Source organism: Acomys minous (genome assembly GCF_964271855.1).
Source record: "Acomys minous genome assembly, chromosome: 4".
NCBI lineage: Eukaryota > Metazoa > Chordata > Mammalia > Rodentia > Muridae > Acomys > Acomys minous.
Window position 1 is genome coordinate 28,253,555 of NC_140486.1, and position 12,437 is coordinate 28,265,991.

The window sequence follows — 12,437 nt, forward strand, 5'->3', positions numbered from 1 at the left end:
AAGTCAATTGCTTTCACTTTGTTCATAAAGGAAAAAATGTAAAAGATATATATGTTCTTCATTAGAAAGTAAAGATAGGCGTGCAGACACGTGTCAGCCAAAACAGTGGTCTGTATTCAACTAGGACAGTCTGAGTGGAGTGCAAGAAAGCCAGAAAGTTGCAGATATTTAAACATTTTTGTTTGATTTTGTGTAAATATGTTACTTTTTAGCAAAATAAAATTTTAAAATAAATCTCGCGAAACTTAAATAAGATAGTGCTTACCTAGAAATGACTTCATAGATTCGGTTTAAAAGAAAACTGTGAAATTTTGTATTTCCCTAGGCATTTTTCATAATTATTAAATTAATTTTATTTATAATTATCTGTGGGATTATTATATTTTTATATACTTTCAAAGGCAGATTCTGAACTATTCTTCTGTGGTTAGATGAATCCCAGACATCAGAGACTGATAAATGTCTTCTTTCAGATAGTGAATTACTGAATTAAAAATTTATTCTTGTAAATAATTATGAGGGCTAGGAATAAAGCAGAACACAATGCATTTCTCATGATCCTAGGGAATTTTTTCCATCTAGTGAAGCCAGCATGTTTTGGCGACCACCACCCTAAAAAATTTACACCAAATAAGACAGAAAGGAAACAACAGAGCTTTATCAATGTTTTTGAAAAAGAATACGGTTATACCTGTGTTTTATTATAAATAAACAGGTTCTGTCATATTTTATCTTCCCGCCAGCAAATGAAGGACATTATTTCATAAAGCTTCTAAAATGTACATGAATATTTCATTAAATCATATTTCCTTGAGAAAATAAAGTTCCTTCGCATTTATAGCAGACAATTGTGAGGAGTTTGCAGGGTAGCCAGTACCGGTTGCTTGTGGAACAGCACTCCTCAATTTTTAAAACTTTTTCTTAAAAAATAAACATACAATCATAGGTGTTCATTTACTTTAAAAATTCTAACGATGAATAAAATTATTGTCTATATATTTAAGTCCTCGTATAAATTACAAAACTCAAGTTTATGTCACAGAGTCCCTTCCCCATAGGAAGCATAAAGCACTTTTGTGGTACCTTTCACTGGTAAATATTTGTATCACATTGAAGTTGACAAACAAAATAAAAGTCAATATTGCATCTTTAAAGCCCTAAGAGAACATTCTTCAAAGCTGTCTCTTGTGATGAATGAACTTCCAAAAATCATTCGATTGCCATGATCTAACTCAATCTCAAATAAAGTTATATAAAAGTAATACATGTATTGACTTCAGTAGAATTCTTACTGTAAATGTCAGTGAACCGCAGACTCTTCTTGCTTGAGGTCAACAAACACCCTTTGGAAGACAACCAAGAGTACTTTAAGACCAGGACAACAAAATAAAATTATAACAACAACAACAACAATAATAATAAAATAACAATAATAAAATAAAAATAATAATAGCCAACACTGAGGTAAACTCCCCTTTCAAAAGGCAGTATGTGTTGCCTGGAGTGTCAGGAGAGAGTTCGATTGTCCCTGACACCCAAATGTTTTTCTAACCAGAGTTCAGCCAGTTGCATGGTTGAGGCAAAAGTACTTGCTTTGGATCCTAAGCACATCTTATACTGCTTAGGGTCCAAGTTAGGATCACAATGAACTGGATGGAAGATGTGCACCACTCCTACTTCTTGACTTCTGAAGGGCTGTAAGCCAGACAGGATAACTTTATTATAGAGATCTACATCTTCCAGTCCCCATCCTTGTATTGAGGTATCAAATCCACCTGCACCCAGTAGATCACTTTTGTAAATACAGGTGATTCCATAGCCATAGTCTCTCCAAAATCCAGTTTCCTTTGAGAATACGAAGTCATCCTCTGTAGGAGGATTTCCTATGTGGGTCACCTTTGGGTCATACTGGCTGAAAATGATGGGGTAGTACACCTGTTGTCCCTGAATTGTATTGTCTCTACATCGTTGGAGGAAGTCACCTCTGAAAATCAAGTCAACATCACAAAATAGCAGCAATGTGTCGTTGTCAAACTGGGAAGAAGCCATTTCAAGACCAAGACCTCTGGAAAACTCGCCCTTCATGGGGATCAGCATCATCTCTGCGTCAGGGTACCTGTTCTGATATTCCTGTATCAGCCCAATGTGCTTGGTAGACTCCTGGCCAGAATCCCCGCTGAAAAGGATGACGACAAGCTTTACGTTTTGCTTTGGGATAAGACAGGTACTTTCAAAATTTTCCATGAATCTCAAGAAAATATCATACCTTCCAATGAGGGGGACAAGAATGTGTACTTTCTTTTCCTTGCGCCCTCCTATTTCTTTGGCCTCTTGAGGAGAAGAGAGTATTTTTAGAGAAGTGGATATAAAGGAGAAAGGCTGGGTGCCACTGTTGATACTCTCCACCAGACTGTTGACATCGAGCTCTTCCATTTCTCTGAAGAAGGGCTTGCTGAACAACTGCTGAAGATAGGCGTGGCGCCGCACAGGCACCGTCAACTTCCGTCCTTTATGCCTTTTGTACAGCAGTAGCAGATCCAAAATGTACTCTACCCCATACATAGGATCAACCCTGCGGTAGCCATATTGAATTTCTTTGAAGTCAATGAGCCGGCCCCGAGTCTTGGCGTTCTCGTTGATCATTTCCATCACCTGGAGGACAGTGTCATCCAGAGCTAACCTTAGGACGCTGTTGATGCTCTGTCGAGGAGGCTGGTTCTCTGCAGCTGAGTAAAGCAGCTTCCCTGTCAGGAACTCCCACTCGATGACCTCATTTCTCTCCCGAGGCTGGAAGTGGTTGAAAGAAGGCATCACTCCCAGACGCTGGTCTTCTTTGCTCACTTCACTGTTGCTGAGCTTGCTCATGAGCGCGCTTTCCCTGTGGAGCTGGATGGTGCGGTAGCGGAGCTCGGATATCTTGCGGCTGAGCATGTAGTTATGTAGTCTGTACTGGTACGCGGGCCTTTTGTTTGGATGAAGTGTGATGGCTGCGTGGATTTTGCTGTTGTGAAGGTCTTGGATGTAACCTTTGCGATTGTGTTCGTAGTTTTCATGGAACAGCTGCTGCATCTGAAAAATGAACGGCAGCCAGAATGTAAGATAGAGAGGAAAACAAGTACAAAAATAAAACACTTAACGGAAAATAGTTAATAAATATGTACCTACATGGCACTTGATGGTTAATATGCTTTGTAAGAGATCACAATATTTCCCCCAAAATAGTTAATTGTATTTATCATACACAATATGAGGTTTTTAAGTACATCAAGTTAGTGAAGTGACGAAACCTAGATAATTAGCATATTTTCTGCATCATAGTTATCTTTTTGGAAAAATCCATCCTTCAAGCACACACTCTTTTATTATTGACCTCAGCCTCCATTTTGTATAGGGGAGCCCTTATTTATAGTGTGCCAATGACACTTTAATCTCAACACTCTTAATAACAACCCTTTTTACATTCTGCTTCTGACTAGGTCAACTTTTTTTGTTTTTTAATTTCCATGTGGACAGATAACAAATGTCAGGAACATAGGAGGGAATACAGTATACCAATGTTTTACGTTTTTGAAGTATTTTGCATGTTTATTTCTCTTGAAACCTACCCCAAATCATTCAAATATTTTTTTTACAGTCTCCTAATATACCCCTTAGATGGAAAGAGGCAAAGAAGACATGGCATAGATAACTCTAAGAGGATGTTCGTTGAAGAGTAAAACGGAAGGCCTATTGCTCAGCCTGGCAGGCCAGCCCTGAATGTTTATTAGTGTCCTGGTACACTAGTTTTACTGAGGAAGTTCTTAGTAAGATGCGGAGGTGTAGCACTCATGTCAAGTTATAGCCAGTTAGACATGCCATGAACCAGAAAAGCTTTTAGATAATCCATAACAAATGTATTAAGCCAGAAACATAAATGAAAACACATATTAAAAAAAAACATCATTCAGACTTGCACCTCACATTTCTTTCTTTGACAGGAAATCAAAAACTGTCAACCACACCCATCAAGATAAGAAGCAAGAAGATGGGGAAGAAGAGGATGGTGGAAAGAGAGAGGAGAAGGAAGCAGAGGACAGCAAGTAGCTTTAGTGTGCATGAGATGTCTGTAATAAACTCATGAATAAGGAGCTGGAGAGATGGTTCAGTGGTTAAGAGCACTGGCTGCTCTTCCAGAGGCCCTGAGTTCAATTCCCAGCAACCACATGGTGTCTCACAACCATCTATAATAAGATCTGGTGTCCTCCTGTGGTGTGCAGGTGTACATGCAAGAACACTTTACACGTAATAAATAAATAAGTCTTTTAAAAATTGACGAATACAAAGAAAAGAATACTATGATATAAACTTGAGTCTATATTAGCACTTATATACAAACCTAATAAAAACAATATAGCTCTCAGAAATAACTTTAAAGAATCAATAAATGAACTCAAAGCAAACAAACATACAGTGGTAGAGCTAAGAAAAAAGGGTGTGGGTGGGGGAGAAAAAATATCCATTTATTGATAGTTGCATTAAAAGTAGAAGGGGAAAATCTCACAAAAAATTTATGAAAAAATAGGAAATGCAGAGAAAATTTAGAAATAAATGGCAGAAATGCAAAATAGAGGTTAAATTTGCATTGGGAGCAGAGACAGGCAAATCGCAAAAGTTTTTTGGCCAGCCAACCTAGAGGTAATGGTGAGCTTGCAGTTATGTGAGAGATCATCTCTCAAGGCAAGGGGGCAAAACAAGATGGGAAAGATACTCTAAGCCTTGTTAGGAATTCATATGGAAGTCTTGCAGGTACCAACTTACCTACACAAGTGACACACACTCTACACACACACACACACACACACACACACACATATACACACACACACCCCAAAAGGGTGGAAAACATAAACAAAACAAGAACTTTAAGGTTTACTGAAATAGCTTAATACTTAATACTTAATAGCTCCTAACCAGGAAGAATTATAATATGTTCATACAATTGAAAACAACATTTCCACTAGGTAAAATATTACTGTTTGAAACAACCTGAGCAAATTTTCACTAAAGCCTGAAATTGGGTTGGAAAAGAATTGGGTGGCTCAACATGTGTGGAGTAAACTCATGACCTGGAGTTTCATGCCTTGCTCCTTCAGAAAAATATAAAAAAGTCACAGTTTAAAAGAGTGAGTTTTTGTAGAGTCCCATTTAAATTAAGTTTAGAAGTAGAAAATGGTGCTTGCTGCTAGGACAGTGGTCAGAAATCAAGATTAGAGACTTCTGAAATGTTCCATTGCCTCTTTGCACATCTGTGTTCACCTCTTAAACTTTCATAGAACTGTTATTGAAGATATGCTTGTTTTATTTTGAATAATAAGAATTTTTTAAATGAAGTATGTATAAATATATATGTAGGATTGAGCATATTTTCTTATATGTAAGCAGCTAACCCTGTATAGATGAAGGGAAAGATGAGGAGGAAGAGAAGGGGGAAGAGAGGGAGAGGAAGGAAAAGAGAATGATTTTTTTCTAGAGGAGTCTGAAAGAGAAATGTAACATCATGTCAGAATTCTGCTGTAAGCATTTCATCTGGTTCATTTTTAATATTTGGAAAATTTTTTTGAAATGACATTATTTAACTTTGAGACTTATAGCAGTAGATATGTAGAAGAAGATTTTAGATTTGAGTCAAGATGTAGTTCTCTTGGTTACCCCCAAAATATTTTTCCTGAAAACATATGATAATTTTCATATGAAAATGTTGTCAATGATGAATATAAAATAATTCCGAATTCTCAATGAGTTGAGAATTCTTATGTAGTATTGCTATTTTTACTTACAATTTTTGATCATTTTACTTTATATAAATTCCATGTATGTTTTACTTCTGTGTAAGATGATTTAAAAACCTGATCACATCTAACATTTCTAAAAGGTATTGGTTATCAGAAATTGTTCTTTCAGAAATGCCTTATATTACTCAGATGAGAGAAGATGCTAAATTGATTAAGAAATAGAGCTTAAAGGGAAGCTGCTGAAGTGTAGATGTGTCCATGCCATTTTCATGATGCTAAGGTGAGTAATATACAATTTCTTAGGTGGCTTTTTGTTATGGAACAGTATTAAGAAGTGCAATTATGTGGCAGGAGAGATGGATTAGTCATTAGGAACACTTGCTGTTCTTCCAGACTTCGGTTCTTTTTATACATATGTATGTATATGTGTGTGTGTGTGTGTGTGTGTGTGTGTGTGTGTGTGTATAGAAATTGTGTAATTAGATTATATAAGGTTTACTTGAGCTTCCTGTATGGTATTTGTTTTAAAAATAAATACATTTCATAGCAGAAATATAATAGGCAGAAAAAAGACAGTGGTAAGATAAATTATTTCTTTTTCTTTCCCAGGTTGGATCCTTTTTACCTTTTTAAAATTCTATTATTTGCAAACGTCATATAATATGTTCTTATCATATCTGTCCCATACCATAACTCCCTCCAGGTGCTTCCTCCATACTTACACAACTTCATGTTATTTCTCTCTTTTAAAAACAAAAACAAATCAAATATCCACTAAAATACATGGAGTACATTTTGTGTTGACATGTGGCATGCCAAGGAGTATAGATAATATACCCAGTGTCACTCCATGAAGTAAACTAATTTTCTATCTCCCAGAAGCTATCATTTGTGAAGAGCTACTTGGTTAGGGGTATGACTTTGTGCCCACTTCCCCTTCCCACTGCTGGTATTTTTATTTGTCTTGTTTGTACAAGTCTTGTGTATGCTGTCACAGTCTCCGTGTGTTCATACATGCATCAGCTCTGTTGGTATCTAGAAGATGCTATTTCCTTGAAGTCATCCACTACTTTTGTCTTTTATCATGTTTCTGACCCTTCTTCTACACAGATTCCTGAGCTTTGAGTGGAGGGAGAGGTGTGATAAATATGCCCCATTCACATCTGAGCACTCCAAAGTCTTGCACTCTCTGTACACTGTCCAGCTATAGGTCTGTGTTATTTACTAATTACCAAAAGAAGCTTTTCTAGTGAGGGTTGAGCAAGACACTGATCTGTGATTATAGCGATATGTCATTGGAACTCTTGTTTTAGCTGCGTTCATTTAGCAGGCTAATAGAAGATTTTCCCCAGGCCCATAACTTATCTAATATCAGGTTCTTGACCTCATTAGCAATATCAAGTATATATCCCATAACATGAAAGAGACCTTAAATCCAACAAAAATGTGGTTGTAACTCCCCTAACATTTGTACCACTATTGTACCCATGGGCACATCCTGTAGGCAGGTCATTATTGTACAGCTCATAGGGTTCATAACTGGGTGAGGTTGATTATTAATTTTCTCCTTTGGTAGCATGTATAGTACCTTTTAGCACTATGAATGCTAGCAAATAACAAATAGGCTATTACCATTGAGTAAAAGCCATATTTCTCCATCTTCTATGCTGAAAGTGTGTGGTGTCTTCAGGAATAGGAACTTATGGTTATGTTTTAGACAGTAGCCATTGTGTTTGGGTGTTCTGTAGGACCCCATTAATCAACGACTCAAGAAGAGGTAATACATTCCTGTACTGGGGTTTTCATTTGGTAGTAGTTGGTATCTAGTCAGGGTAGGAAAAAAAATCTTACAAGTAGCTCATTTATACATACTTTGGATAATATAGTAATTACAATAGCATTTTCAATATATATTTTTTTTACCAAGAAGCATATCGATTACTGTTCAAATGTTTTACATTCATATTTAGGCAGAACCAAAACTATAAAGGATGGACTGTTAAGCAAGCAGATGGACTTTGGAACCAGCTGGGCTTAAGTATACATAGCTTTATTTTTTAACACTGGACTCAACTATATCTAGAGAATTTCGTAGTCAGTCTGTTTAATCCTTTGTCTTCCCTGTAAAATGGGAAAATGCCAACTACTTCAATGCTTATTGAAATTGCATTAATAAGATAAAAGCATGCATGACTTTTTAGCATTGTAGTCTATCTAGTAGACAGCACTCAGTAAAAAAAACCTCAAGAAAATAACTATTCAAGGATGTGCAACATTATATTAAATTGTGCTTTTTTTAAAAACAAGGACTCTTCAGAGAATGAGGCTTGAACCTTTAGTTAATACATGTCCTCTTTACTTTCATGGTTATCAAGGCACAATTTAAAATTTTGCTACATACAATCAGTGCTTCAATGTACTTAATGTACTATTTTGCATATTTAATTACACAAAATATAACATTGTGAAGATTTTACCAAATTAAAGTTTATGGGGATTAAGTTGTTTAATTAAGAGCCTGTGAAGAATAACAAGACCACAGTTAAAAACTAAACGTCACATATCTTATTAGGTATGGAGTACTGCAAAACTTGAGAAAAAAAGAATATAAAGTTTATGCTTGGAAATTATACAGGCTTGCTTCAAATGATTTATAACTTATAATTGAATTTGTTTATTGTCCTTTATGGCAGTGCCATAGCTACAATTATAAAACCACAGTAGTAATAACACACACTGGTCCTAGCCACCCACAACCTCAGCATCTGTGAAGCTATGAAACAAACCTACTATGAAAACAACAAATGTTTTAATGGGATGTTTTAAAGGGATGATTTAATATGAAATTATTGTTACACTAATTAGTAATGAAAATATAGTATTCTTAACTTATGGAATAATCATAAATATACACAAGAAAAACTTTAAGGTCTTTTAGATACACAGAAAAGAGTTGTATATTTAAATAAATATAAGAATAATGTAGAGCTGATTTTAATAGATTTAAAAATGATTATACAAATGTATAACTTTACTAGATACCTTTAAACTATACAACTGCAAAGAAGAATTACACAGAATATAAGCCATACAAAAACAATAATATTGAAAAGGAAATACGCCAAACTTCACAAAGCTCAGAATTTAGAATGATACTGGTCACCAAGAAAATGTTGGGGATTTCCAAGGCCTGCTGAGGATGAGAAGGTCCATCTGGAAGCAAGTGGTCACAGCAGGCCAAGCAGGGCAATGCCTGTGGTCAAAGTTCCTGCAGACAGTAAAACTCACAACACACTGGTAGAGGAAATGGTCTAAAAATGTTCAGCACAAAACCCTAGGTTTGTAACTTGGGAGCAGACACCCACATGAGAAACTCAGGTAGAATCAACCGCTGGATTCAACATCTGTTTCAGAGAAGTAGAAAATGCAGAGCTATAGGAGGCGTGAAACACAGAATCCATGGAACAGATTTACTACTAGGCTGGTGGGAAATCAGTGTCTTATCTTTGTTGAAATTAACAAGTATAGAATTGTTTTGACCACACTTCCCAAGTAAATCTAAGGTGAATGTCTTGCCCAATTAGACAAGGACAATACAGGCGGTAAACCTTAAACCCCTACCCAGATCTAGCCAATGGACAGAACACTCTCCACAGTAGAGTGGAGAGTGGGATATTACTTTCTCACATACTCTGGTGCCTCACCTTTGACCATGTCCCCTGGAGGGGTGGACCTGGTGGCACTCAGAGGAAGGACAGCAGGTTACCAAGAAGAGACTTGATACCCTATGAGCATATACAGGGGGAGGTAATCCCCCTCAGGAACAGTCATAGGGGAGGGGAATAAGGGGAAAATGGGAGGGAGGGAAGAATGGGAGGATACAAGGGATGGGATAACCATTGAGATGTAACAAGAATAAATTAATAAAGAAAAATAAATAAAAATAAAAAATAAAAATAAATAAATAAATAAATAAATAAATAAATAAAAGTGTTGCTTTGTGAGACTAGTATAACAAATGCACATTCTGAGTTAAAAAACTAAAATGGAGTACTACCACTTCCTTCTATCCCCAAAGGAAAAATAAGTTATGCAGTCAAGGACAACATTTAGCAAACAAAGCAGAAACATAAGATAATAGGGATGTAAAGGTGAGATGGGCTGTCAGCCTACAGATTTAAATGTAACACAAGCAAACTGTCACAGACAGGAAAATAAAATGAAAAAGAAGAAAAGTAGGTCCTGTGGAATGATTGAAAATGTGAGGCAGCAGAAGACACATTAAGAGATAATTCAAGAAAGTGGTTTTTGGCACGGTAGGATGATTCAGATAGTAAAGGTGCTTGCTACCAAACATGATAACCTGGGGTTGGTTCCCATGCCAATAGTTTAGTAGGAGAGAACAGACTACAGCAAATAGCCCATTATAAACTGAGATCCACATATATGAGTACACACACACACACACACACAGACACACACAAAGAGAGAGGTGGGGAGGGAGGGAGAGAGAGGACACAGAGAGACGCACACGGAGAAACTAAAATAATAAATACAATAAAGCACTTAAAAAAGAAAGTGTTCTTAAAGTAAAAGTATAATATCTACAGTTAAATTCAAATAGCTATATTCAAGATGAAATGAGTTCAGAATGGTTTTAAAAAGAGAAACATCAAGACCTTTGAAAGAATTTCCAGACAACTTCCTATAAAAATGGCAGCTTTGTTGATGATTGCCGTGTTTCTTGAACTAAGCACAATCAGTCTGAAGATTTTTCAAATATATGCACATAAAGTAAATGAACGGTGGGAATGCTATAACCAGTACAGATAAACAACGGATTCAGGACATCATAGATATCTGAATCTCAGTCGCAATGGGAAGAAATTGGAACCAACTTGAATAAGAAACCTTAATAGGAATCTGTAAGCAGTAGAGAAAATTGCTAGTGTTAATGTCATTAAGCAAACCAGACAATTGTCCCTCTGTTTGCCAAAATATATGTTTAAAACATATTTTCTACAGTTTATGGAGTGGATACATTAGTCTCGGCACTCAAGAGCCATTCATAGTTTTCAGAAATCTTAACCAGATCTCTAGATCTTTTCATCTTCTACCTTTATAGTGGTGTGTGTGTGTGTGTGTGTGTGTGTGTGTGTGTGTGTGTGTGTGTGTACGTGTGCATATGGAGGGGGTATCTACCTCAATTACTTTCCATTGTGTATTTTTAAAACGGTACTTTTACTCTTTAAAAATACATTTACACAACATAGTTTATCTAACAGTACCCACCTCCAGCTTCCCTAATGTCTCCCACACCCAGTTTCCTTTCTATCGTCATATTTTTTCACTGTTATTAATAAGTCCCTGAGTTCAATCAGCATAAAGTGTGTTAGATAGCACTATGGAATTTTCTAAAGAGGTGTGCTTTGTGATTCTCCTTCTGCCTACCCTCTGTTACTCCAGTTCCCTCTATAGCTCCCAGTCTCCATATTTATTTCACTTTTTTTAATTGACCTGTGTGTCTCTTGCCCACACTCTCAACCTTCTTTGTAACCTAGTATTACTTTCTGGGTCTCTATTCGAGATTACTTTGGGCTTTCATATGTTTATACAAATACACATATACAATGTAGACTAAGATATATAAGATATATGGAAAACATGTTTTTTCTATCTTTCAATGTTTTGATCACCTCACTTAATATTATAGTTTCCAGATCCATTAATTTTCCTGAAAAATTTATGGTTTCATTTATCTTTATAGCTGCAAATGTTCTATTGTGTATATGCATCAGATTTTCATTAGCCAGTCATTTGTGAGGACATCTAGACTAGTTATATTTCCTTGCTATTATGAATACAGTGGCAAGAAATACAGCTGTGCAAATGTTTCTGCAACAGAATACAGAATATTTTGGGTATACATGCAGGAAGCCCACCTTAGCTTTTGAGACAGGATCTCTCACTGAACCTAGATCTTATCACTTTGGCCAGGCTGGGCAGCCAATGCACTTCATAGATCTTTCTGACTCTGTTCCCACCACCACTGTTCTGGGTTTGCAAATATGTGCTTTGTCTAGACTGTCACATGAATGCTGGGGACTCAGATCTTAATGGTTGCACAGCAAATACTTTATGGAGTGAGCTATCTCTGCAGAACTCCTTATTCTTAATTCTAAAGATTTTGTCAAAGACACCAAGAAAAATTAAGTAAAGTCATCAGAAGGATGAAAGCAGTTGTTTAAATTAATTATTATTGTGACATAAGGACATGCTAATGTATATATACATAGAACCACATGATCTGTTACATTTCTCTCTATATATAAACCAAGGTCACTCATAGAACAAACATGGCAAAAACTAGACATAATAGCAGAAATTTAAATTTAAATAAAAAGAAGTAGGAATTAAAGGTGATCTAAAGAATCTATAAAGTTAAACCAAAAGTATTAAAACTGGAAAACAGTAGACAGAAATTTAGATAATGAACAGATGAAGCTGAGAAGTCTGAATGCACCTGGATGACAGAATTTCTGAGGAATTGGCAGAGAAACAGGCAAAAATTTTTCAACAAAGTAACTTAAGAAACCTCCTTTGGATAAAAAACAAGAAGGGACAGTCTTTCCAAATTAAAAAGGCTTATTATCAGAATCATAATGA

The 12,437-nt window shown here is 36.1% G+C and overlaps 1 protein-coding gene across 1 annotated transcript in view; it reads right to left on the reverse strand.

The window, feature by feature from the left end:
- Positions 1–680: 680 nt before the first annotated feature.
- The window catches only part of CHSY3 (chondroitin sulfate synthase 3), a 241,743-nt gene continuing 229,986 nt past the window's right edge, over positions 681–12,437 (reverse strand). The window contains exon 3 of the mRNA XM_084778232.1: positions 681–3,069. Within this exon, the coding sequence (XP_084634358.1) occupies positions 1,507–3,069 (1,563 nt within the window). The 3' untranslated portion in view covers positions 681–1,506. The remainder of the gene's footprint in view (positions 3,070–12,437) is intronic.